Source organism: Zosterops lateralis, assembly GCF_965231275.1.
Source record: "Zosterops lateralis genome assembly, chromosome: 3".
In the NCBI taxonomy this organism is placed as follows: domain Eukaryota; kingdom Metazoa; phylum Chordata; class Aves; order Passeriformes; family Zosteropidae; genus Zosterops; species Zosterops lateralis.
Genome location: NC_139764.1, coordinates 66,083,269 through 66,109,182, shown reverse-complemented (window position 1 = coordinate 66,109,182; position 25,914 = coordinate 66,083,269). Strand labels below are relative to the sequence as shown.

General features: G+C 38.5%; 1 protein-coding gene across 2 annotated transcripts in view; it reads right to left on the bottom strand.

Moving 5' to 3' along the window:
• The window catches only part of HS3ST5 (heparan sulfate-glucosamine 3-sulfotransferase 5), a 91,668-nt gene that overhangs the window by 4,136 nt on the left and 61,618 nt on the right, over positions 1-25,914 (bottom strand). For both annotated transcript variants that reach the window (XM_083857843.1, XM_083857842.1), the window contains exon 2: positions 2,119-2,257. In XM_083857843.1, coding sequence (XP_083713969.1) covers positions 2,119-2,225 — 107 coding nt within the window. In that variant the 5' untranslated portion in view covers positions 2,226-2,257. The remainder of the gene's footprint in view (positions 1-2,118; positions 2,258-25,914) is intronic.

Here is a 25,914-nt window from a genome sequence, read left to right as displayed (position 1 = left end):
TCCAATAGCGGTGTCACAGCAGCAAAAGATGAGCCTGGTTTCATCAGGAATAGTCTGTAGCATGGAAATCAGGTATGGAGGCTCCTGGTACTGCCAGTCGGAGAGTCAGGTAACTCAAAAACTAATCCAGATATTCTCAAAATTGCCACAGAACGTATTTGAGCTTCCACATGTGAAGCAGATCCATGTACTCAGGAGCTGAAGGAAGGTGGCCTCCCCCGGAGGGAAGTGCTCATCTTATCAGATTTTATGACTCAATGAATCAGATAAACTAGTGGTAATTTCCCTTTAGGCCTAAGGAAACTCAAGACACTGCCATTGGAGAGCCTAATCTGAGGCTATTAAACATGAGCCATCCCCGGCTCTCTTGTTCAAATTAGATCAGCATAAATTAAGCATAAATGAACCTGGATTTCTTCCTGAACAATTAGCTATTCCAAAATCTGTTGAAGCCACTCAGCATCCTTGTACTGAGAGATTCAACAAAGATGAAGCAGAAGAATATTTCCAGTTAACTCATCTGTGTCTTGTCCTTTCTAGTAGTTCTTTCTCTCTCTATTTTATAACAAGTCCATCCACAGGACTGGTTTTTAGCAGTGTGGTATGCTTCACACTGAGCAAAGCAAGAGAACAAACTTGAATTTTACTGCCATTGGAAACACTATGTATGAAACCAGCAGAATTCATTGTAGCAGGAGGTCAGCAAGTCAAATACTGTGGCGAGATAATTTTATAGCCATCAGTAAATTCTGTAGATGTGCAAGCACAGATAATAGGAGAAGGTTAATTAGATTTCATGCCTCCGAGCATAAAATATACTTTTGCAGGGACCAGTAAGATTTTCTGCCTCCATTTAGAGAATTACATTAGTCTCAGTGAAATTTCTACTTCTGAAGTATCAGAGACGGTTTGACCACCAGGGGAAAGAAGATATAAGTTCCAGGGCTTAATTTGCAATGCAGTGGGTCCTAGCCGAGTACATGGTCTCCTTCTTCTGGGGTGGATTTGAGGAGCTGAAGAAGGCACCCGATGACAACCAATGGAGCTCACTGTTGCCTGGTAATGGACAGTAGATAGCTAAGTTTTCACATTCCAAGCACTGTATAGTCACACAGCATTGTGTGACAATTTTGAAACCAACTAATAATATTGCATCATTTAAAAGAAGATCAAGACTATAGCATTAACACTTGCAAACAGTCTACCAGCTTTTAGAAATCTTGTAGGGTTTTTTTTATTCATTCTTTTGAAACGTCTTTCTTTTTCCTTTTTTTTTTTTTTTTTTCTGTTGTAGTTTTTTTGGATGTTTGTTTGTTTGTTTGTTTTTAATATGTTGTGCCTTTGTGTAGCACCCACCACAGCAATCCCAGGCCATTTCAAAGCTGACAGGAACAGCAGTGTAAGTGCAGGTAGCACTACTGTTGCACTGTCAAAAACCAGTCAAAATTCAGCCCGGTCAGAAGTGCCAAACACTCTTTGATTTTCTCTGCTGTGTTTTCAACTACTCTCCAAGAAATCATTTGCAGAGAAAACCTACTTATTTAGCACATTCAGCTACAGAAAATACCAGCTAATTAACATAGTTAAGATTCTCAAACCCTGAAGCAATCTTTCAAATGAAATAGTATTCAAAACTTGACGAGCTGCTCTGCAGGCTCATACTTAATTTTAACTACCACTGTAGCACATTAATTGCTTGCTCACAAATTTAGAAAAGGAGATGTATAAATACATCATAACTGTTTTGCTGAAACTAGAGGTCAACACATAGATGTACACAGGCAAAGTGAGCTACTGTAATGACATTTTTACTGGATGTTGGTTTATTTCTTCCCTGAAAACAAGTGCCAGTGTGCTCAGAATACAAATGGACAGACAGAAAAACTTTGACAGGGATGAGTGTGACTATTTTCCTACTCTCTTCTCCAAAGGATAGGAATAAATAATGAAAACCACTATTAAAATAGCCAGACTTTCTGTCTTCCTATATGAGTAGACTCTAAGAAAAAAATGAAAGCAAACCAGAAAACAGGGAATGAAAGAAAGCAGACCCTTGCAGCAAAAACTCTGACAATCTTAGCCCATTCTAAATAAGAGAGCAGCTACTTAATTACTTACCTATCCAAACTCCCAACTCTGGCAACTAGATATAGGAGACTTCCAATAGCAAGGCTGCCTAGCACAAAGAGCTTCTGTCTCAGCAACGCCTGCTGTTTGAATAGCATGGCCCTCCATCAATCTTCAGGACTTCTTCAGTCTGTAGAGACAAGAACACATAAAACACTCATCAGAAGTAATATGCAAGGTAATGTTTAATCAGGTGTTGCAGCTGATTAAGCCACACTTGCAAAATCTTTGCAAAACTGCAAGGTAGTTAAACTTCTTTTTTTTTTTTTTTTTTTTTTTTTTTTTTTTTTTTTTTTTTTTTTTTTTTTCTACTGCTTTTCAGTGCCAAATGGCAATGTATCTGGGGTAGGATGATAATTCTGGAAGTGACAGTTCAGCTGCATCCACCATTACGAGGGCTGTTGGATAGTCACAATGTAGGTCTTGGCTGTAGAAGCTCTTATTGTAGTAGGATATCTTGTTAGGTAAAAATGTTTAGATTTCAAGCCTTTTGTAATCAGATAGAGTTAGATTTCAACAGAGATTTAAATGCCTTGATGTCAAGTAAGGCTCCAGTAACCAGGAGTTAGGCATGCAGGTCCTGTGTACAGTTTATGGAGGCATGTTTAGTCTGTCTCTATGACTGTTAGAGTGTATGCTGGAGAAAAATCTAAAAAAGATGTCTTGATCCTTGCCAACAAGTCAATTATGACAGACCTGAGAAGCAGGTACCTGAGGTGGGCACAATAATGATTTTTCAGCATCAGTGTATTCTATCAACTGTGTCTGTGCTGGGCACCAGTCTGGTCTGTTCTGTGGAGAACCACTTCAGCTCGTCAGCTGCATGACACCAGCCTTGACTGTCACCTCTAGACCTGATGGGACACAAACTGTCACCCTTGCAACAAGCATGCCTACATCCCCAGTTTTTAGCAATACCAAAACATACATTTAAATTTCTTTTCCTCATGTATTCAGAAATCATCTTAATCCCATAGTTGAGGATTGCTTTAAATACTATAGATATGAGGCAGTCAGGACTAAAAAGACATGACCTTATGCCAAGAGGATTTAACCAGGAGGTTCCTAGGCAAGGTAGAAAGAAGTGCTGAGTAAAACTGTTTGTCTTTAGTTTGACTCTTCTGCAAACATTCCATTTGTGTTCTGGACTGCAGATCTCTTTAGTAGACTCAGACTTGGATTCCTAATATATTCTTATATGAACCCAGGAGAAAGAGCAGCTCCTCCTTTCAGAGCACAGTCAAAGATTACATGGTTCTTTGTTCTGTACCAATTCTGAGCTTTCTTGTAGATATACAGGAGAATTAAGTTCCAATCCATTCACTGGCTCAGGAGGGGTAAAGCCATACCATCTACCTACCCACCTAAAAAAATGCTTTCATCACCAAATGGATTCTCTTGATACAAAAATCATAAATATAAGCTGTAGTCACCTGAAATACTGATCCAAAGTCTCATTCCTTCTCTCAGTGATTGTTTACTGTATTATGGAGTAGCTTGAACAGAAACATTTTTTTCCAAAATTTGGCTGGACTTACTTTGAACAATTTTTGACGTCAAGTTTCTTAAGTTTTACTAGAGCAAAGCTACTTTTGCAGCACACTTTCTTCTTTTCCAGTCTCAGAGTTTACATAAAACAAGACTAGGACAGAGGCGGACTTGTTGGTGAGAGTTCAAGGTTTGACTGGCCACTGCTAAACACAGCCTGAAAACATTTCTTTGTCCTGCCCATGCTGTTAAATTTTTGGCCCAGAAAGCTCTCTTAAGAATCCAAGATACAATCAGGGAGATAATACAAGCTGGAAACCATTCCCACCTGGCAGTACTCATGTAGCCTGCCTGCCCCAGTCCTGGCTGGGTTTAAAGTGCAGATGCAGGTCATTCCAAACTGGTTTTCTTCAAGTGTGGTTGAATAGCCATTCTGAAGCATATTTAATTAACTGCTATAGAGAAAGCTTCCTAATTTCAGTCCACCATCTCTTGATAAAAGAGCCATGCAATGCTGAAGGTCTGAGTATGACTTGGTCTCTGAAACACTTCCGGTGCAATAATAATAACTCCTTATACAGCCAGGTCACAGCTCAGGATCACCTATCATGCAGGATAACTAACCATATGGAATATATTGCTTTTTATGTAGAAAAAAGCAACTCTATAATAAGAATTCTTATCTAAGATCTTTACTGCAACAAGAATAATACAAAGCACAGAGTAAAAGGAGTTTGCAATGTAAATACAGGGACAGAAGAAGTATTACCATCCTTTAAAAAATAAATGAGGAGCAGAGGTACAGAGAGATTAAATGATTTGCTCAAGGTCACAGAGAAAACCTGTAGCACCAGCGAGATTCAGTCTGAAAAAATTTCCTCTCTAGTGCTTTAACTACATGGTAAACTTTAGCCTTTTTATAATATACTCTTTTTTCCATAAAAATCATGTATAAAAAAGAGGAATCCTAGACACTGAGTAAGGCAGAAAACATGTAGCCAAAGCTGAACTATTAAAAAAAATGCACAGATGCTACACTTCTGTGTCAATATATTACAGGTAATTACTCTTTAACTATTTAATTTAAAAATATGAAAGAGAAGGATATGAAGAAGAGGATGAATTTTCATAAGTATCAGATTTTAAATCTTTCAGTGCTGCACCTGCTAAGTGAAAGTTTTACTTCAGTGCTACAACAGTTGGTTCTGAATTTTGTCTCTCAGAAAACATATATATATATGCAGCCCTCTATACATTAAACTGTAGAGCATTTCATGTGTTCTCCTTTATACAGGCCCTTGGACCCCACTTCAGTCCTGCCTGCAAGCCTTACTGAGGCTGTGGAGGTCATCAGGCCACAACAAAATCAAATTAATGACAAGCTGTTTTCTGAAATAGATTACACAAGGCCTCATGACCTCAATATTCATGTTTGAAATAAGAATCAACACAGAAAGCAACCTACCAAACAAATCACAAATCAAGCACAAACAAAGCAAATCAAGCAAATCAACCAAGCAAAAAAAGCCTAAACCCAACTAGTTCCAGTTTTGTTTGCATGTACCTGCAAGTGCAGAAAATCTTTCCGCGGAATGACAAGTATTAAGCACGCACTAGAAATGTAAAGATGACTTTATTTATTTGTTTGTTTCATTTTTGTTTTCACTTTTAGCATCTAATTTAAAGGCTATGGAAGGAGTTTTATTCCAGAGAGGTGATCTCAATAAAACTTTTACTAGATGCTAATTTTTTCCTGAAAAAAACAGAAAAATCTTGACTCCAGAAAAGGCTACAAGTTGCAATGGATGTACTGAGACAGCTCTATGTGCCAGAGGACTGAAAAACATTTCTATTTAAGACACAGAGTTAATACAACCAGAATGTGATTAAGGTGAAGGTCCCTAAGGCAAAAATGTTGCTGGAGACTAACATGGAAACACTTAAATGAAATGGAAAGAAGAAAGGAAAAGAAAGGAATTAAAATTCTGGGATGTATTATCAGGTGCACAAAGTTTTCTGTAAGGAACCCGTACTTTTAAACTTTACAAGAAGCTGGAAGGCAAGATAAAATGTAATCCAAAGTGACAAGATTTTAGCAGTTATTTGAGGCAAATAAGGGTGTTTTTAAAAAAATTTTGTTCTCTTTTAGGGACAAGAGCTGAACTGTCACAAAAGCTGCTGACCAGTGGGAGGAAGGTTGGGAGAAAGCTGCAGGCAGAACTTTCCCAGGAGCTGAATGTTGAATGTGGAATCTCCCACCCAAAGAGATGACAGCACACTGCTGCACAGCTCCATTGGGCTTGCATTAGAAATATCTGTCTTGGACAATTTAGTTAAATATGCATAAAAGAAAGCTCTTTCCTGGCTATCTGAGGGAGTCATAATGCACAAAGAGCAGCACAAATCACTGATTGCATGATTTCTAGAAATGTGTGCAACATCACGTAAATTTAAAAATGTGATTTGCAAATAATGTGTAAATTAAAAGTAAAATGTGCTTTGTGATTTCAGATGTATGTCTGATCTGAATTGTTAGACTGACATGGTACAATTCAATAAAGAAACACGAGAAAGTAGCCTTACCAGTATTGATGTGAGTGCCTCATTCAAACCCTTTCCCTACATTCCCATTTTGCTGGTGAGAGGACTAGGGTTATTGACTGAGTTGCCAAGAGAAGACAGTACAGCTATGTAGAACTCTGATGATCATATCAACTGAAAAATAGATGGACTGTTCCTGACAAGATGAAGGGATCATGGATAAAGGTAGATAGTGGGTATGCCGGACAAATAATGTAAATTTTTTTGTGAACTGTTGTAAAAGTTACATTTTTGTTTGAAGTCAAATGAATAGGAGAAAACAGAAAAAGAAGCATACCAGTAATGATGGCATTACTGATAAAAATCTGAATTGTGCAGAAGCACAGAAAAAAGAATCTGCTGCTATAATCACCTATTCCAAATAAACAGAAGATCCCCAGGAACTTGTTTGCAAATGATCAAAGGGAAAACTTTGGACACATGGAGCAGAGATGAGAAGATGCTATAGATAAATGAATAGCATGTGGTTGATTATGGATGGAAGTATAAGAAATAACAACAACATCCTTTCTTTTGGCAAACAGGCTGAAGAAATACAGTCCTGGTAGAGTTATGTGATTAATCAAAATGAAGTACAAACAAACCAAAGACAAATATACATAAAGGAGGCTGGAAAAATAATAAATAGGAGGTGTTTTTTATTAGACTTTATTGTTTGGTGTTTCTTTTTTTAAAATTATTTTTTCACACCAGCAGGGGTCATCTGTTGACCAACAAATATTTGTTGTCATACACTGCAGAAAGATCCTCGAGTTTATACAGGATTTAAATACAGTGATAGGAAACAAGTCAGGGAACTTATCACCAGACATGTTTGCATTGTCTCTTTAATGTTAGCTACAGTTTCTTCCGTTTTTCACTATCATTATAATTCATGCAAATCAAGCACCTAGACTCTTCCTGGGGTATGAAATCTCATGGTGTTTGCAAAAGGAGGGAATTTATGCCTCAAATTGTGTGCATTCTCATCAGCTCATGATCTTAGTCATGGTCTGCCTGGAATAGCCAGTCATGTTACTTCTCCTGCTTCTCCTACAGGTCCCCCCCCTCCCTTTTTTCTGTCTCACTGCTGAGGAATGTCTGGGCTAGTGGCAAAGAAAAGATACAGTGCTGCTGTATTTTCTCCCCAGTAGTCTGTGCTTCGGTGGCTTCCTTAATTGCAACAGACCTAGTCCACCACGTGAACAGTATTAAAGAGCTAGAATGATCATGATAAAGCAGAACATGATTTTTCATTAGAGAGGGGATATTTCATTCCTAATAGTATTGAATAGTCTAAGAAGAGACAAAAATTCTTCCCTTTTTTGACACAGTAAAATGAAATGGATAATGGGAACTGAAAGATTTGAAAATACCATAATTTTTAGGGAAAGATAAAGTGCTGACCCTGCAAAAAAGAACTTGGAATTTTTTTTTCCTTAATGGTTCATATTTCAATATAAAAAAGAAATTTAATTCTCATGAGTAATTACAGTTCTCAATTTTTTCTCTATAGCATAAGTCTGAGATGAGATTAAATAAGATTCATGCACATTTCCTCAACTCAGGTTTCAAAGGAAGAAGGAAACGTAACATGGAAGAAGTTCACAGGTTCATGTAAGTGTCTCTATGTACTAGACCTGTCCTTTTCTCCTCATGACTCATATTGACTGAAAGAGTGGAGAAGAAAACATCAGCAAAGCTGATGGAAAACAATAAATAATGCAGATAAACTCCAACATAAAGATTTCCTATAGTGTTATGCCACAGCCATGACAATGACCTAAAAATACCTTTTTTTTTTTTTTTTTTTTTTTTTTTTTTTTTTTTTTTTTTTTTTGTCCACTATTGCAGAGTTTTGAGATTTAGGACTGTCTTTAAGCTGCTCTTGAAACCAGTTTTGTGTAAAGGAGTGGTGAAGGCCTTTCTCCAGAAAAGCTGCTAGACTCTGTGGCCACCCACAAAATCAGCATCTGTATGTGGATACTAGATAAGAAAACATATGTTCATTTCTCAGAAGTTAGCACACTATCAGTGCTGAGAGAGTATTTGTGACTCATAATCCCCCATCGGGGCTGGTTTGAGTGGTATAGCCAGATATCAATGTTCTCTGAGTCTACAGAGTGGTAATGACTATTTATTTAATCCACTGCCCACGGGACATTTCACTCCAGAAACATGGAAGACTCTTCTACCCATAACTGTGCTATCTCTAGGAAGCTGCTGTGTCAAGTGACAACAGTACAGAAGGCCATAACCATCTCTTTATCACCTTCCTTTCTCAGCCTGACCCTTCCTCTTTTTCTTTTTTCGACATTGAGCAATATGGTGTTGGGAAGAGAGAAACAACTCAAAAGCTTGCTACTGACTTTTGTGGTGCCCCGTGCCAAACAGACCCGCTGCCAGATTGTCAGAGCAGTGAGGAATCTCAGGCGCTTTGATGCCCCTGAGGTCTCGGGCACATCTGCTTAGGAAAAGCTGCCTTATTGCATCTGAGCCGGCGGGGCAGGCGGCCCGTTCTGCTGAATGACGACTGGGTTGCCGTGATCCGTGCTTAGCTACAGTGCTCCAGGAACATTTCCAAGCACATAGATCTTAATAGGACTTCATTAGTTCAAAATACAGATGCCTGTCTCCTTGCCAGCATCCCGAGTATATTACCCTGTACTGCTCTTCAATAGAGCACGAGATTAATCTGGTAGGGTTGGCCCTTTTCTGCGGATTAATGGTACTTCCCCAGCTACTTCCCTCCTCTTCTTCTGAAATAATCACCTTCCTGAAATCATCACCTTCCTTGTCTGATCCATTTTTCAGAAATGCTGGAGCTGCTGACACTAACATAGAAAACCTGTGGAAATGCAGTTATAGTTATAGAGAGATTATAATAGATACTAATTTTACAGTCTTTAGAAGACAATACCAGCCTTATTTCTTCAAGCTGGCACTAAAACAACTGCAACCAAAAATAACAATAATACAGGAAAAAGGAAGTTGAGGAAAATATTCAGTGACATGGAGGTGGAAAGCAATGACTGCAAAAGTCAAAAGAGAAATCACAAAGAGAGGCCAGTAGTAGAATCATGTTAGGAATAAGCAGTTTGCTTTTCAGCTCTGGGAAAGATTTACAGAAGAAGATTATGACTCTTCTGAGAAAAAGGTAAGTATCTAGATATCCAGAGCTTTCTTATTTTGTCCTTCATTTATGGTCCAGTCTTTGTCATGAAGAGTTTTGCTGCATTAAGTAGTATAAGGAGGCAGAGACGTATTCCTTAATATGATTTAGTGTGAAATAAAATTACCTTTTGTCACATACTAGTAATTTTGAAATGTTCTTTTCCACTGCTTAGAATCATGTCAACAGACTATCACTCCTTTTTACTCTCTTGGAAAAATTACCCTTTCCCAAATAATATCACATCTGAAATAAGACATATAAATGGCTCTTTGAAGGTTTCTTAATTAATTGAAACTGGCAGATAATTTAAATTAAATTTCTCTCAGATAAGACAAAATCTATGTGGCCTTCTGCAGCTTCTTGCAGCTCTGTTTCCTGATGAATTCCCTTCAGAAAAATAGCAAAACTGAACTAAATTCAGAACATTACTAGGAGTCAAAAGAATTGATGGGGAAACTAACAGCAAAATTTTAACTAAGCTGCAAATATATTTCGATGGTACACTGCATTTACAGTAAATCCCTCTCAGTAGATTTTTGCTCCTGGCTTTTACTCCCCACTGAGAAAAAATACCTTTGTGTGAGAGTACCACCCTTCCCTCTATGCATCTCTCTCGCCCTACATATCTTTACATAGTTCACTTACTCATCTCTTCTCTCTTATCCAAACTCATATTCTGAACTATCCCATTACTGATGAATAGACATCACACTGTCTAATATAGAGCACATACATTTGTTCTGGTCTGTAGCATCTTTGTCTTTTACTCAGACTCTTAATCTGAAACATGATCAACTCAGACTGTCTCTGTAATCTCATATGCAAGCTAAATTTCATAACTTCTTTATCATAAATGTCCCAAAGATTCAGTCTATTACACCCCTGTATAAGTCTAAGATTTTTCCATGTGCTTCCTTCACCATTTTATCCCAGCTACTGCAGTGGTCTTTTCTCTGCCCTTGAACAGTGTAACTGTGCTCCATTCATATCCATTCTGAACAGTGCTGCAAAGGCCATTCTTCCACTCCAGCTCTGCATACATCACTTCTGTCTAGGCATACTTTTACCACCTTCCCATTTTTCTCTGTTATACCTTTCTGTATACTTCTCTGTCTGGATATCCCATGGGGCTTCTGCTGGGAGAAGAGGGAGAAATGGAATTTAAAAACTTGATACCAGAGATCATTAAGTTATTTTTCAGAATGTGAAGTTGCAGTGCTTCCCCTGTAATCCTGACCACACCACTTCCCTTAGAAATGCTGCGAATTTTAATGTGGAAATCTAAGTGAAAACATTAATGACGGTTTAGAGAAGAACTAGTTAGAGTGCCTCAGTGAGAGAGTTGACCTATTAACAGCTTTCTCTGAAAATGAAAGAGTTGGGATTTTCTGCTGTGCACGTGTTCTAAGGGCCAACATTACACTGCTGTATTGACCTGAGTGACAGATCACAACCCCCATTTGGGCAGAAAAGAAAGGGGAAGCAAGAAGACACAGCTGTTACAACGTGTTACAGAGCTGTCCAGTGCTGGAGAGCTCCCCATAAATGAGCTCTCTAGTTGCTATTCAGTCCTTTGTTCTGGCACAGCCCATTCACTCATTTTCCTCCCCTTGGGCAGCCTGTAGCTGTAGCTTGGGTCTCTGTTCACTCTCTTACATGTACTCAGACTGGCAAATATGCCTGTTTCATGGTTTTAAACTTTGAAAAAAAAGAACATAAAAAGTCAACTGAAACATCCTTGCACATATTTGACTGATAGATCTTGGAGTCAAGCAAATGCCAGCAGAGAGGTGTGTGCTCCTGATCTTCCCTGGAATTCACACCTTGAAAATTATTGAAGGGCTGCTCCTCAGCTGGCATGAGATGCCTTCTTTCTCTGTCACTTTCTGAGCAACTTCTAAGAGAATGTTTTTCAGCATACTATTCATGATCCTTATACTGATTTCATGCTAATGCAGCTTGATTGTCCTGGTGAACTTAATCTAACTTGGGCTTAATGGAATAGAAAGCATCCAATCCTTTCTTTGTGGGTGTTTGTGACTTAGTATCACTTTCTTAGAGATGTATTTTTTAAAATTAATTCAATTTTTTTTCCCCCTGACCCATCATAACCACATGGACTATCCATATTTTTGGATACAGCCATATTTTGCCTGCATGTTAAAATATGTTAGAAATGCTGCCACTAAAAGAGGCTGTCATTGTTCACCACATAGCTACTGATGAACCAGTGAAAGAGATGGAAGGCATGGATCTAACTAGATGGAAAACTCGTATAGTTTATCCAGGAGCTTGGAATAACTGTCCTATGCAGTTTGCATTTGTAATGGTAATTAGTCAAGATATCTCTGGTTTGGCTTTGCTCCTGATGCTCATTTACAGAACCTACAACCTGATACCTTTTGAGATCAATGGATGGCTGCCTTGACTAAACCCTGACTATTAAGTCCAAATAAGGAAAACCATAAAATAAACTGCACATTTCAAAAATATCTTTGTTGGGTGAGAATTAACCCCAGAATATCTCAGCATTTTGTTTACTTGGCTGTGAAACATACAAAACACTTCCTCATGCTCTAAAGGACCTTATATTTAAAGCAACTGCCATATAAGCATACAATAAAGTTAAACTAGTTCTGTTCATCCATGAAAATTGTTCCTAAAGGGTCCTGCTTACCAATTGTATAGCTATCAGAGTGAGTGACATCTTTTGAATGTCTCAACAGATGGAAGAGTTGATCTAATAATGAAGAAAACAATACTCACAAATAATTTATTTATAATTTGGTGGAGGAAAAGAAGAGTGAATAATTTATTTGGTCAATATTATTCAATCATCAATAGAACTGGTAGAATAATTTATAAATTTACTTATGAATAATTTATTCATCAATTGATGGCAGGAGAAAATTAATGAAGTAAACAATATTCACATAACACTCAACAGGCTTTCAGAAGCAGGCAGGACAGGCAGGGAGGAACTGGGAGAATGGATCCCTTTTGTCAGGCTCAGAGCACAGGGGATCACCAAAAGGCAGCTACCCCTCAGTGACCTTATTTCTCATTTCTCCACCCAGTACAAGATCTGCAGAGGTGCCCTGAGAGCTCTATGTGGTTTCTTTACATGTTTGGTGGTGGTGGGAAGCCATGTGGAAATTCCTGCTCTGGTGCCACCGGCTTCTGCTGTGACAACTCAGACACTGCTTGCCCTGACGTATGGCAGCTTAGGCTGGGGGCCCTCTCAGCCTCCCAGCAGCTTGAAACTTGTCATGTAGCTGAGAAATATGCTGGGCTCTGCCTGTGTACTCAGAGTAGGAGACACAGGTTTTCCCCCAGGAAGCCATGGGACACTGTCCTTTTTTTTAGTTAAAAAATTAGAACTCCAAGGAGTCTTATAGAGAAAAAATAATGGTTGTGCAACTGAATTGTGCTGTGCCAGAAAATATGTTACAAATTGCTGACATGCAATTGAAAACAAGTTGAAAACAACCCTTTTGCCCACCATGTCTCTTCAGAATGCAACTTCACATGGCTGCTTCCATCAAAATCATTTCAAGGCAAATCTTACCTGAATGTAATTTTTAGATTTCTTTAACTTAGAAATGTCTTTCCAATGTGGTTGTGGGTGGGAGAGGTTTTGTTCTATGTAATTCATCCAGAAACACCCCACTGCCTTCTGACAGCATTCACTAGATTGCTCTGAGTTTGCTCTGCTGCCATTGAATGAATCCCTAAGAAATCCAGTCTGAACATTAACCAAAAGCCACAATAGAATAATTTTAATACAAATCACCTGGAAATGGCTTTTTGTGTTATAATCTCACATTGCAATGGCTGTCATAAAAATATAAATATAAAGTAGACATAAGGATGTGAGTAGAAGACTTTTTTTCTGTTCTCAATGTACTAAGTTTAATGGCAGATATATGTGCAGTTTGGGATGAGAACAGATGCCCTTTATGAATAGACTAAGTGGAGGAATCAGCTGGTTTATGTTCTCCTCTCAACTCTCACCAGGATTTTTCCACTCTGGTCCTTTGTTAGCTATAAACTGTAAGCATTGAAAATCAAAAAATGAGGGAAAGTTTATGAATTATACACAGTCAAAGAGTTTATTAGCGCTCCATGCTCATTCTCTTGGGAGACACTAGAGGAAAAGCTTTGAGCAATTTCCAAATTTTCAAATGTGTTCTCTATGTCTTTATCTCATTCAGTTTTTGATATGGTGCATAAATTATTTATTGGGACTACCATTATTTTGTTAGCTTGTGTTGTCCTCTGGCACCATATCTGCAGAATGATATTCATTTTGCATTTGCAATGACTAAACTTAAAAGAAATCAGTTCTTCCTCTATTTAGCTCCCATTCTGCAAAATTATGTGAGAAGGACTGAGATGTGAATAAAATTTCATTTTGACCTTGAATCTTAATTACTGTTTTCATCCTGCCATTTCACAAAAGGATGTAAATAAAGTTAACTTAAGAAATATTTCTGTTTTCTTCTTTGTCTGTCTCTCTCTGTGTCTCTCAAAGAAGAAGGAATAGGAAATAAATTCTTCAACATCATAAATTCACCATTACAGCTCAGTGAATTATGTGCTTTGCTGGTCAAATTCAGAGGAGGATTTTTTAAAATATATTTTAAGTCTATTACCTTCATATTAATTTTTGAGGCTGTCTCATAACTTCCTAGTTGCGATAACATCTGCATGGAACACCTTCTCAATTACTTCCCGTTACTGTGTGTGAAACAGAGAGAAGTCCTTTTCCACACCCAAATGTACAATATGTTCTTAAGCAAAGGTTTGTTTTGATTGTCTTCCTCCTTTGTTATTCCCATAACACACTTGCATTCTTTCCTGCCATCTCTCACCCTGCTCTGCTGATATAAGTACCAGGTAGCAGGCTACCAGGAAGGTTTCCTTTAACAATTTATATAGGTAGCTTTACAGGCAAAAGAACGTGATAACGCACTTGAGCCAGATCATAGCTTAGCCTGGTGGAAAACTTTATCCTCACTGTTTTGTACAAGAGCAGACTCAATGACACCAGTCCAAAATAATTTTACCTCTGCTGGAAAGCACCACTGCAGTGTGTGCCTTTCCTGCCCCTCCTCAGGGCTCCTTGACTGAAGCCCTCTTGCAAAAAAAGAGGATGTTCTACTGGGAGTGGGCTCGTGGTCATTTCTGTCCAGCTGTGGTTCAACTTATGCAAAGAAAACCTGATGATATGTGGTGAATAGTCCCAGTCTGTGAGGTGATAACCACACTGAACAGCTGCCTGGGAGACACTGATGGAGCTGCCTGTGCTCCAGGGCAGTGGCACATGCCCACCTGAGGCCCCTGTCAGGATGGAGGATGGATGGCAGTGCCACAACTCTTTCTCTTGTGCTGACAGCCACTCAGGCAAACAATTTGCCTCCTGGCATCTCTGCAACAAGCCCCAACAGGCCCCTTTGTGTTTCTGCAAACACAAGATCATAGCCTAGAATAAGGGAACAATATTAAAGTATTAGCTAACTTTATTTTGCTAATGTCAGCTATGGATTAATTCACTGATGTCTTTCAAATTTCTGTCCTATCTGCAGGTTCACTTTAATCCTTCAGTCTTTGAAGATGCTTCTCTCATGACTCTATGAACATTCCTGCTGCTAACTAACCATCTTATTTGTTTCTAAATATATTTGTGGGGTTTGTGTGCATTAATATACTAATTACTTTCTTGAGCAATTCTCATTCTTGAGAATGGTAGGCACTTTTCTGTGTTTGATTAAATTTAATGTATTAAGTAGTTCTGTGGTAGAGATCTCAGCTAAGAATCCAAGCAAGTGTGATGATATCAGTGTCCATGTTGTTCTTATCAACAGAACCAGACTTTTCAAGTGTGCACAATGAGATGAAGCACCTCTTACCTCCAAATTAATGGCCCTAATGCTGCCTATTTTATAGTTGCCTAACAAACTGTGTGTGTAGATGTCTTTATGTTGTATTAGGTGAGGTAAGGAAGTCCCTAAATTCTGTTTTATAAAACACATATATGTAGTAGGTAAAAAAAGGTACCATGGAATTGAAGTTTAATATATGCAGAGAACCTTGTTTTCCATTTTGTCCTTTGTCTTTGTGTTTGTAAAAGTTTTTGTTTTTGTTTTTGTTTTTGTTTTTGTTTTTTTTTTTTTTTTTTTTTTTTTTTTTTTTTTTTTTTTTTTTTTTTTTTTTTTTTTGTCTCTGACAGGTGCTTTTTCAGTGCCCTCACCAGATGAGTCTACCTGCAGAAAACAGGCCAAAGCAATATCAGCAGCAGCAGCAGATTTATGAAACTACCCCATATCAGAGGAACCATTCCCATGGTCCTGCTGTGACTCCTGGAGCAAGTCATGTAGGAAAGTACAGGTGTCCTGCTGATTCTCTTCTGTGGGGTCACTGCTCCCTGCTTCTCCCCAGCTTCCTCTTGATAGGAAGTCTGTCCTATGGAGAAGATGTGAGACTCCTGCCCAATCCACCCACACACCTGGGCCACCAGGGACAAGCTATACAGCTGGTAAGACCCAGTGAGAGGGTGTTTCCCTGCACCTGCCCACCCTGAGATCCCTAGGGGCTCCCTGTGCTATTTATATCTGCAGGTCATGGATTTCTGCATGGACTCTTAGGCTAGTACTACATAAAAGCTGGCACTAAGCCTCATTCTGCCTAACTTACCCCAAAAGGTGCCATTCCACAGCAGTTTATACAGTGCCCAGCTTCAGGCTTTATTCACACTGCTGTTTGAAGAACAGGGGTGATTAAAAAGATACCAGCACTCCACGTACATTCACACTCCTTATCCTAAATACTCACAGCTCTAGCAAGGTCTGTTGAAGAAACTAGTAGGAATTTGTTTGCACCCTTTGATGCACCAGACAAAAAAAAAAAAAAAAAAAAAAGGAAAAAAAATCCCTTTTATCTTTAGGAACGCTAATGGTTTTTGTCCATCTCTGAAAATAACAAGTATTTGTTTGAAATTAAGTCTGTAAGCTGAATATTAGTGAAATACTAAAAAATAACTAGTGTTTAGTCTGCAGTGTAAATGTAGAATGAAGAAAAATTAAGCCATCCCTACAGTTGTCTCTGGTCAGTGAGAGATGGCTCTGCACAGAGCTGAGTATCCTGCTCCTTTCAAAGTCACTGAAGGGGCCAGCCCTGGCACAGGGAACCTGTGTAAATGTTATATCTGTTATTGCAGTCTCTGTAAAGATATAAATGTTACACAACAAGAACAGCTGCTGGGCTTATCCCTTGAACAAACAGAAGATAATGCAATTGAGTTTGCTTTTGGCCAAGGAAGGTCTGGCTTAATGCTTTAGATAGAAATGTGGTTCACATGTGTGACACCAGTTTAACACCTGGAATTCTAGAGCAGGCTCTAGCCACTATCTTGCTGAGTTCCTCCACATTTCCCTGCAGTGCCCCAGCATCCAAGCCTTGATAGCTGCAATGCTGTGAGAATGCTGCAGCCTCTCCTGCTTGTAAATGTTTCTCAGGTTGCAACTTTGAAAAGAAATTCGTTCCACTGACAACTTCTTCCTTTGTTCAGGATAACCATTTTCTTCCCAAAGCCTTCCCTTGCCAGCTAACAGGAGTAATGGAGCTGAGACCTCTGCTGTGACTCAAAGTGCTTTGAGCTGTACCAACCATCTGCCTTATAGGAAGGCAGATCTGTTTCAAATTCCCATAGAAGAACAATACTATTATTACTGCTAATTAATAGTAGGCAAGGACACAAACCCATTCCAGATCAAATTAAGTTCCAATCAAAAAAGTCAGCTGTGATTTCTAATTGATTGCATTTTAAAATCAATCAGTTGGGTTGTATATGGTTTTTTCACAAGATTCAGCAGCTTACTGATGCTTGTCTTTTTAAGGGGACTGAGATTCAAGTGGAAGTGAGAAGGTTTCTTTTTTTTAAAGTGGAATTGACTTTTTAATTGGAAGATCTATTTTAATTAAAATTTTACAGTGAGATTTGTCAAGCTCACGTTCCGCTGGAAGTTTATTATGAAGCTATGTGGAAAGAAAGATGCTCTATGCATTTATTCTCTCCCAAAAGGCCAGATGAAGTTAAAATGAACCTCTGTGCCTGCTAGCACATACAGACCCCATGGGCCTCTTAAATTCCTGCTCAGCCAAGGCTGCTTCACACCAAGAAAAGAAAATATCATCACCTCTCTTCATGATGGCAGATTAAGTTTTCCCTGGTTCCCTCTCTTCGAGAATAAGGCTCCAACATAACATTTATGGGTGCTAAAGAGCTGAGAGGGTTGGTGAAGTTTTAAACCAATAACATCAGCACTCCAGCCAAATGGGGCATGATACAGTTGAGTTTGTTCATCCCCTTCTATTCTGTGTGTTATATTAATAGTTGAATTTAGTGCTTCTGGCTTTCCTCTCACCCAGCTTTCAGGGAATTGTTGTTGAATAGCAGTTACCTTCAATTGGCCATGAACATTCAGAATTAGGAAGAGGAGGATTTTGTGGAGCACCTTGATTCAGACTGACATTTAAACTCTTGGGAAGTTAAAATAGTGTAACTAACGATATTGGAGTTAAATCTTTGATGCTACAAAAGTCTAAGTCTCCAAATTCCTGGACTCTGGGTAGATTATGACTGTATTTCAATAAGATGTTAGTAAGGGAAGAATATAATGTGGACTAAGCACTCTGTATTATGAAGGATGAATGAAGGAATCCCAAATGATCATGGATCAGAGAAAGCCAATACCATGTGACATACAACAGCAATGCAGGTAAGCATGTTGCTGAGTGAACCTTCAGAAAAATAGGTCAGTGTTGAGACAATCATTTGTCAATATGGAATAACAATAAAAATGATGGGGTTCAGTATCAGAACACAAAGATTTTGGTTAAATGCACATTATGTAAGTAAAGAAGCTCCAAACAAACAAGTCTGCATTTCACTGAGACTGAGAAATCAAATTTATATCTTGGGCAGAACCAATATCAAACCCTTTGGGACTTAGCTAATGGAAAGAGTGTCTCACAATGGTATGTGCAACAACAGAGAGGTCACATTACCTGGGACCCTGGAAAGATGTCTCTGTCTACAATGTACATTATATTTTCCTATCATTATTCTTCACATTGCCAAAACACAGTTAAAGTTGCTGAAGCATGAACATACATCTCCTTCTTGCTATCTCCTTCTAAATAGGAGAAAGGATAGAAACTGGCTTTAGTGTGTTGTGTTCCAGTGTTCCTAAACTGGTGACCTCTCTCTGCTGTGAATTGAAAGCCATGCTCCCAAGGGACATTACAATGCAGACACCCTGAGACCCACCTTCAGTACAGCTCTGAGACTCACCCTCCAGAATGTGATTTTCCTCTCTGAAGAACATACCTGTCAGTCAATAACTGCTCTTCTCAATCCTTGCTTTTAGAAGTGGAAAACTCATTATATTCTTCTAGCACTCTCTCTGTTTTCTTTAACTAAATCATATTTGCCACTGTAAAAGACCTTATTGATTAATTTAATAGATCTTTTGCTCTTTCTACAGATTAACGTCTTACTTTTTGTCTTACTTTTTTGATGCAATCTTCACTTCAGTCTATTTAAGCACTCAGAAAGCTTTATAGCATTTTTAAACTCTTCATTCTTTTGTCTCTTAGGTATCACCCTGGGCAGGGGTGAAATCACATAAGCACGCAGCAACTACCAGTCACAAACAGGGCCCTTCCCCCCTAGAGTGGTGTCTGGTGCAAAGATGACAAGTGCCAAAAGCACTTGCCACTCAGAAAGCTGACATCAGGATTGCTGGGCTAAAAGTTGACTCCAGACCCCAGCAGGGATGAATAGGAATACATAAAATTTTCTTCTTTTTATAGCAGAAAAATTTCTGACTCCTCTTCTCAGCTCTCATCTCTACTTTGACTAGAGCCTTGGGAAGTCAGTTTGGGTGTGAAGATGCAATAAAACCTGAGGGCTTCAGCAGAGGCAAGAGGAAGACAACTAATATACCAGTATGATAATGTGGTGAGTACAGTGTCGGGGTAGGAAAAGCAGGATGCTGTGCTTAATGATACAAGTATATCTTCAGTCAGTGCCCTAAAAGTCAAAACCCTCAATAAACAATTTCATAGAGACAGAAATCTTGCTTCAGAGGCACATTCTGGAAAGTCAGTTTCCTCCAGATATTAGTCTCAAACCATGACCTCGCAGTGTGCACTGTTCCCATTGAACTGAATATTTAAGCTTTCTCACAAATTTCTCATCTGCATAGAGCAATTTGTTTGTTGATGTTTAGACATGATTGACATAATTCGACAATCTGGCTTATTAGCCAGCTTTGTAACTATGTAAAACGCTGACAATGATTATCCCAGTTGACTGAGGACATGCTTCCTGTGACACAGTAAACAAATGTAGCAAAGGAGGCTTTTTTCCAAATGATTGCTCCAACCCCCTAATGAGACTGCTAACTTATTTCATCAGGGTTGCACTACACCAAGCGTCTTAATGAATCCTCAAGTCACAAAGCTCTGTTTCCTGAGCCTGAGGTACAGCAGCTAGAATTGTATGCCCATGGACTTTTCTCCTGTCTTTAGCTGTGTGCTGCATTATAATGAACCTATTTATTATACTGCCTGCAAAAAGACATTTCTTTGGGAAATAATAATAATAAAAAAAAGTATTTCGGAGACTTAGTTTCAAAACCTACCAAACTCCTTAGAGGAGTGCTTCTTCCTATAAATCAGTGCCTCTTAATGGAAAGAACATGATGAAAGAATGAGTAATGGTAGGTTAAAAAAAATTGATAAATCAACCTGATCATTAACCTGCTTGCACAGTAAATTCTCTGTGCTCTGAAGGCCAGGATTTAAGACAGTTCCTCTAAATCAAAGGATTCTTATGAATCCTGTTCTGCAGCTCCTTTTTATAAGTTATGTTTGGGTACTCAATGACCATGTGTAGGGAATATTTCTCAGGTATTCATAAATATCAGCACTGATTTATTTGGAGAAAATAACACATGGTGTTCCCAGGGGGAAAAATCATTACTTTAGTTTTGGTGCATCTAATTACAATAAGTCTATCATCCTCACCATCTCCCCTGACTATCCAGGGAATTGGCAGAGTTTAACAATGAAGAAGAGAGTGCTCCAGTGTCCAATTAAGGTTCTCTTTGAGGATTAATAAATCATGTCTCATCAGCCCCACTGACCCAGAGGTGTTAATCTTCACCTTATCACTCTAATCTTAAAGCAAAATTCTGCAGATCAAGAGCAGCAGAATGGTTGAGTTAATTGTTCCATTAGGCTGATGAAGTCTTTATACCCGTACCCAATAATACACTACTCCTTAAGCGTGTTTAGAAGCTCTGTTACAGAGCAGAAAACAACCAGCCAAAAAATCTGCCACAGCTATTTGGAATAGGTGACCAGTAGCTTGAGCTCCATAGTCAGCTCTTCTGCTATAACTGAGCTGCAATCACATACTGGAACAAGGCACTGAGAAATGAGAAACAGCCAAGTGAGATTTTAGCACATCTAAATGCAGCTGCAAAAGGAAACAAATCATGTAGTCAATAATGGAAAGAAGACTTAACAGTTATCTGCCCTGTAAACAACATCCTTGATTAGAAGACATAAAAAATACTGTTTTATTTAAGGGCAAGGATCCAGATATTTCACTGCAAAGAGTTTTTCTCACTGACAAGTCTACAGTAATCATGGAGAGTGTGGGAAATTGAGTTAAAATGTGCTCCTAAGCACTACAATAAATTAGAAATTGCATTTTAACTTGTTTCCAGCCTACATTTATTTGCTCTTGTTTCTAAGTAATCAGGCAGGTTAAATTCTTTTGTCACGAACACTCACAAAAAGTACTGAGCTTACATTAAAAATACATTTCATAAACCATTACTTTTCAAACAGTTCCTTCTCCTGATCTGAGTTAGGCAGGAAAGGAAATGTCAATTGATATCAGGGTCACATACCTCTGTAACACTGAACAAAGAGGGGGAGAGATGGGATCAAAGCCAAAATAATTTAATAGGGTGGGGAGAGGAAAAAAGAAGGAGTGCTGGATTTCTAAAGGCATTTGAATTCACACAATATTTGCTTCCATATATCTGTCTCCTCTTCTAAACAAAACACAAGACTTTCCTTCCCCTCTCCCCACTCTGTCCTGAAGCAGTGGGACCAAGACTCTTCTCTCTTCCAGGTACATGACTATGGAGTTTGTGCTAAATTCAAGAGGACAGAAGCATCTCCTTGAAAGTGTTAAAGAATGTTAAAATGTTGGGTTAGAGAGAGGAAAATGAGTAGTGTTCTTTTCCCCTCTTTCTCTTTTCTCCAAAATGCGAGTCACGTATGTTATTTTCTGAAACTCATGCAAAGACTCTTCTTTTACACTCTGAATTTACCCCTAAATGTATCATCTGAAGAAACAAAGAAAACATTAAATAGCAGGTTTATTTATATTGTTTGTCACAGAGATTTCTCAGAGGAAATGGACAGCTACCACTTCATCCATACTATTATTTCCTCTTTTTTTGCATATTGGAGATATTTCAAAAAGATTGATCCAAAAATAAAAACAGATAAGCTATTTTCAGGTCTACCCTCTGTATCCTGTGCTGAGAAATGGAACGTATCATTATACTGACTTCAAAGCATCTAATTTGTAAAAAAGACAAGTGACTTACACATAAAATTGTGCATCTTATAAAGCCCCTAGATGGGATCATTTAAATGATTAATTTAACCAATAGTTTTGAGATAAACTGATTTGCCTCTTTTCCCCTACTTATCATTCTCTATCCCGTTAAACAATTTAGTGTTTAACAAAATACTACCAGACACAGAGCATTCCCAAGGTCACTCTACTAACCCTCCTTCAGGACTCCCATTGAAATCCTCCTCTAGTATAAGACTATGAACAAAACAAAATTAATCTCCCTTGCCCTCCAGCCTAAGAGGATTCAAGCTCATATATCTCATCTCCCAAGAGAATTGCAACCTCTTCATCTGTGTGCTGGCGTCTTTATGTATGCATATGCCAGTACCCAGAAAAGAGAGATGGACAGAGCACTTTGTGCTGCTCCTGAGAAAGCCCTTTTGTTTTACATTAAATAATTAAGGATTCCTTGGACCAGAGAGCAGGAGAGAGCACGACCATAGGGCAGCATTTAGGGCACTCAGCTGGGAAAGAGGACTGTTTTCTCCTCTTTGCTTCAAAGACTACTTTCCACTTAAACCAGTGACTCCTGTGAGTTCTTCCCTCTGCCCTGCCTGGTGAAGTGTGTGAGCCCTCACCTTCCAGGTGACTGGTTAGGTGAACTAGCAGGACTCTCAGGAAAAGAGATCTTCTCTTGTTTGCTACAGCTTGTGTCTGCACAAGCTTGGGGCAGCTTCTGGTACTGAGTGTCTGTTAGATCATCATGTGGTCAGGTCACTGTCTTGACAAATATGCCAAAAAGCCAAATAGCTTCTCAGAAAGCTCAGGCAGAACTCAGCTACAATGCTTGCTTTGATGCTGTACTAGTGTTAGACTGGGTTCTCTTCCCATGGGTTGGAGGAGATGCCAGAACTGTGACAAATGCTTGTCTTTGGGCAGGCTTAAAGAAAAGTGATGGCACCTCAGATGAGTCCTAGCACAAACCAAATAACCCCAGTTCCTAATGCTGAATTCTCAAACGAGGAAACTCTCTACCCATTTTTCTAGTCATGCTGGTTCAGAGAGGTGTCTTCAGAACATGTCTAAGGCTGTGGGTAATTACTGCCAAAAAGTAGGTCACTCAGCTATGTTATCAAGATTCCTTGCTCCAGAACAAATAATTAATGACAAGCCTCTCTTCACACCAGGTGAATGAATGAAAGAAATATCAAGGAAAAATGTGAAATACCATTGTGTCTGATTCATAAAATACAGAAAGAAAGCTTGACACCAACCTGTAAGGCAGGGTTTACAGTCAAGGATGTCAAGAGAAAGAAGATGTTTGTCTGGCCAGAAGCAGATGCTTCTTTTCCATTAATTTTATTCCTTATTAGTTCAGGTGGTTTCTGCACAATTCTGCACAAGGTGGAGCACCACATCAGGGAGTTGGGGGTCCAGGAGATCACAGCTAAATCCTCTGTATGACGGTGCCTATCTGCCAAATGCTGGAGCACCTAAGAGAATCTAACTCACAACCCCTCTCCTGTTTAACTCCTCAGATGTACAGAAGTAAGCATTTCCAAAGTCAGCTGAAGACACTAGTATTCAGTTGTTGTGCCCGGAACAGAAAAGTATGTGACAGCACTGGAAGTTGTGATGTTGACAAAATAAAATATTTTTTCACAGAGAACATTATTGTGAGACAAGTAAAATGTTTGGAAAGTAGTTAACACCAGATAGCTCCCATTCATACATTTTTAAAACAGATTGATAAAATGCATCCATTTTGTGAGTCTTTTGCCTTTCATATTTCTTGTTAGTTTCTTCTATTATGGAATTCCACTGAGTGACTATCCCTGCACATTACGTACAAAACATAGCAGAGCAGTGGAATAGTTTTATATCTTCTTCTGTCTCCATCTGCCTGAATTTTAATAATAATAAATCTGAATGGTTATAACAGAAAATTGCAAGCAAGCTGCCTGACAAAGCAGGCAGAATGCATCAACAACATCAGTATTGCCTTACTTTCCAGATTTGTGACAAATTACATCTAGTTTATACAGAAGATATTATTACCCTGGTATTTCTTCAAAAAACAAACAAAAAATTTACTACATTATGATTCTTATTCTGTTTGGCAACAAAATGTTTAAAAAAATGAAAAAGCAAATAAAAGGATCAAAAACCTGTCTGAGATGATGAAAAATAAAATGTGAGCCATGTGTATATTTCTCACTGAACAACTTTCAGTTCATCAGCCCAGGCATCCATTTATAACATTTATAACAGTTTCAGCCCAAAATCAATTTGCTGAAGTCTTAAAAATGAACTTCTATTTTAATCAGCTGAACCTCATGAAATTGATAGGAGCATTTCCACACACTTAATATGTTTGGAGTTGCACTTTTGATTTGCCACCAGTTAGTTTGGGGCACCTTTTTCTGCCAGTAGCTGGAAGACTGCCATTTTGCCTCTGTGATACTTAATCTGTTTTTTCTCCAAGTTAGAATTTATTTTCTCTCTTCATTCACTTTTAGTTTGAAATAGCTCTTTTGTCACTCCAGGAAGACTATAGTTGAGGTGATGATTTCTTGTGGGTAGATATAGAGACAGGAGAAATGTTTATCTTTCATGGAAAGAGGCAAGTAGAGATGGATGAATGAAGAGAAGAAAGCCACTACCATAAATGAGGCATGTTTCTTCTGCTCAGGAAGAAAAGCTAGGACCTATGTAAGTATCCAAAACCCTTAAAAGTGCTAATAAAGTAAAAAAACATCTCACTAGTCTGACTCCACACTAAATATGAGCCTCCCTTGTGGATAGCTGTTCATTCTGAGAAGACTAGAGCTGCAATGGGCTGTCTGCCACATCCTGTTGTCACCTCTAATTGAGATGTAAGCAATTAGTTGCCAGATTCTGTGGCACAGATTGAAAAAAGATTATCTTGGCTACAGAGAAGAAGCTTTTGTTAAAGACCTGGAAGAATATTACTTGCTAAGAGTTAAGAAGGTAGAAATTTTGCTTAAAAGAGGCTGATTGTGGTTTCTAATTTAATAGAAAAAGATACAGCATTGATTTTGAGCACAGCAGTTATTACAGTTTGCATCTGATTCTTCAGAGGAGAAAACATAAGCAACTGTTGGCTGTATTTTCTTAAAGTGCTTTATATATCCCTCACTAAGCATGGTGTGAAGTCAACAAATAATATATTTGGATTACTCTTCAGGGATCACCCATTTCCCTTCTACTAGCCTTCACTTCAAAGAGAGACTCCGGTAGGTCTTCTGTCTGCAAACACCCTATTTCTAGAGGGAAACTCTTGCTAGGTTTCCTTCAGCTGAGTGCACACCCCTCTAGGGACAACAGGATTCCCTTTCTACCCTTTCCTTGTCCTTGCCTCTCGCTGAGTATAATTTATATTGCTACACAAATCTATTGCAAGCAAAGATTTAAAAACAAAAAATTGGTCTGCTATGCAAGTATTAGACTGCAAGCTCAGCCTGGCAAATTTATCTTCTCTAAGATTTGATTTCTTCTCTGTCATTCCTTTTTCTTCACCTAACAATTTTCTCAAAAAAACAAGTTTTGTCAACATAGCTGCTCTCAGCATGCTGTCTATATTACCTCAGTAAAAGAAGTAAATTTGATGTCTGGACATATGTAGTCTTGTGGAAAAGGATCTTACTTCACTTACTGACAAGCCTAGTGGTATAGCTAACAGCATTTCCCAAGTGGGGTGGCCTTGTTTAAAAAAAAAAAGAGAAGAAGAAAAAGAAAAAAAAAATCAATATTGACTCTTGACACATTTTCATTTACATCACTGCATGGCTTTCAGACTGGGCACAAATCAATAAGCAGCTTTTAACACTGCTCAACTAGTTTGTTCTATGTA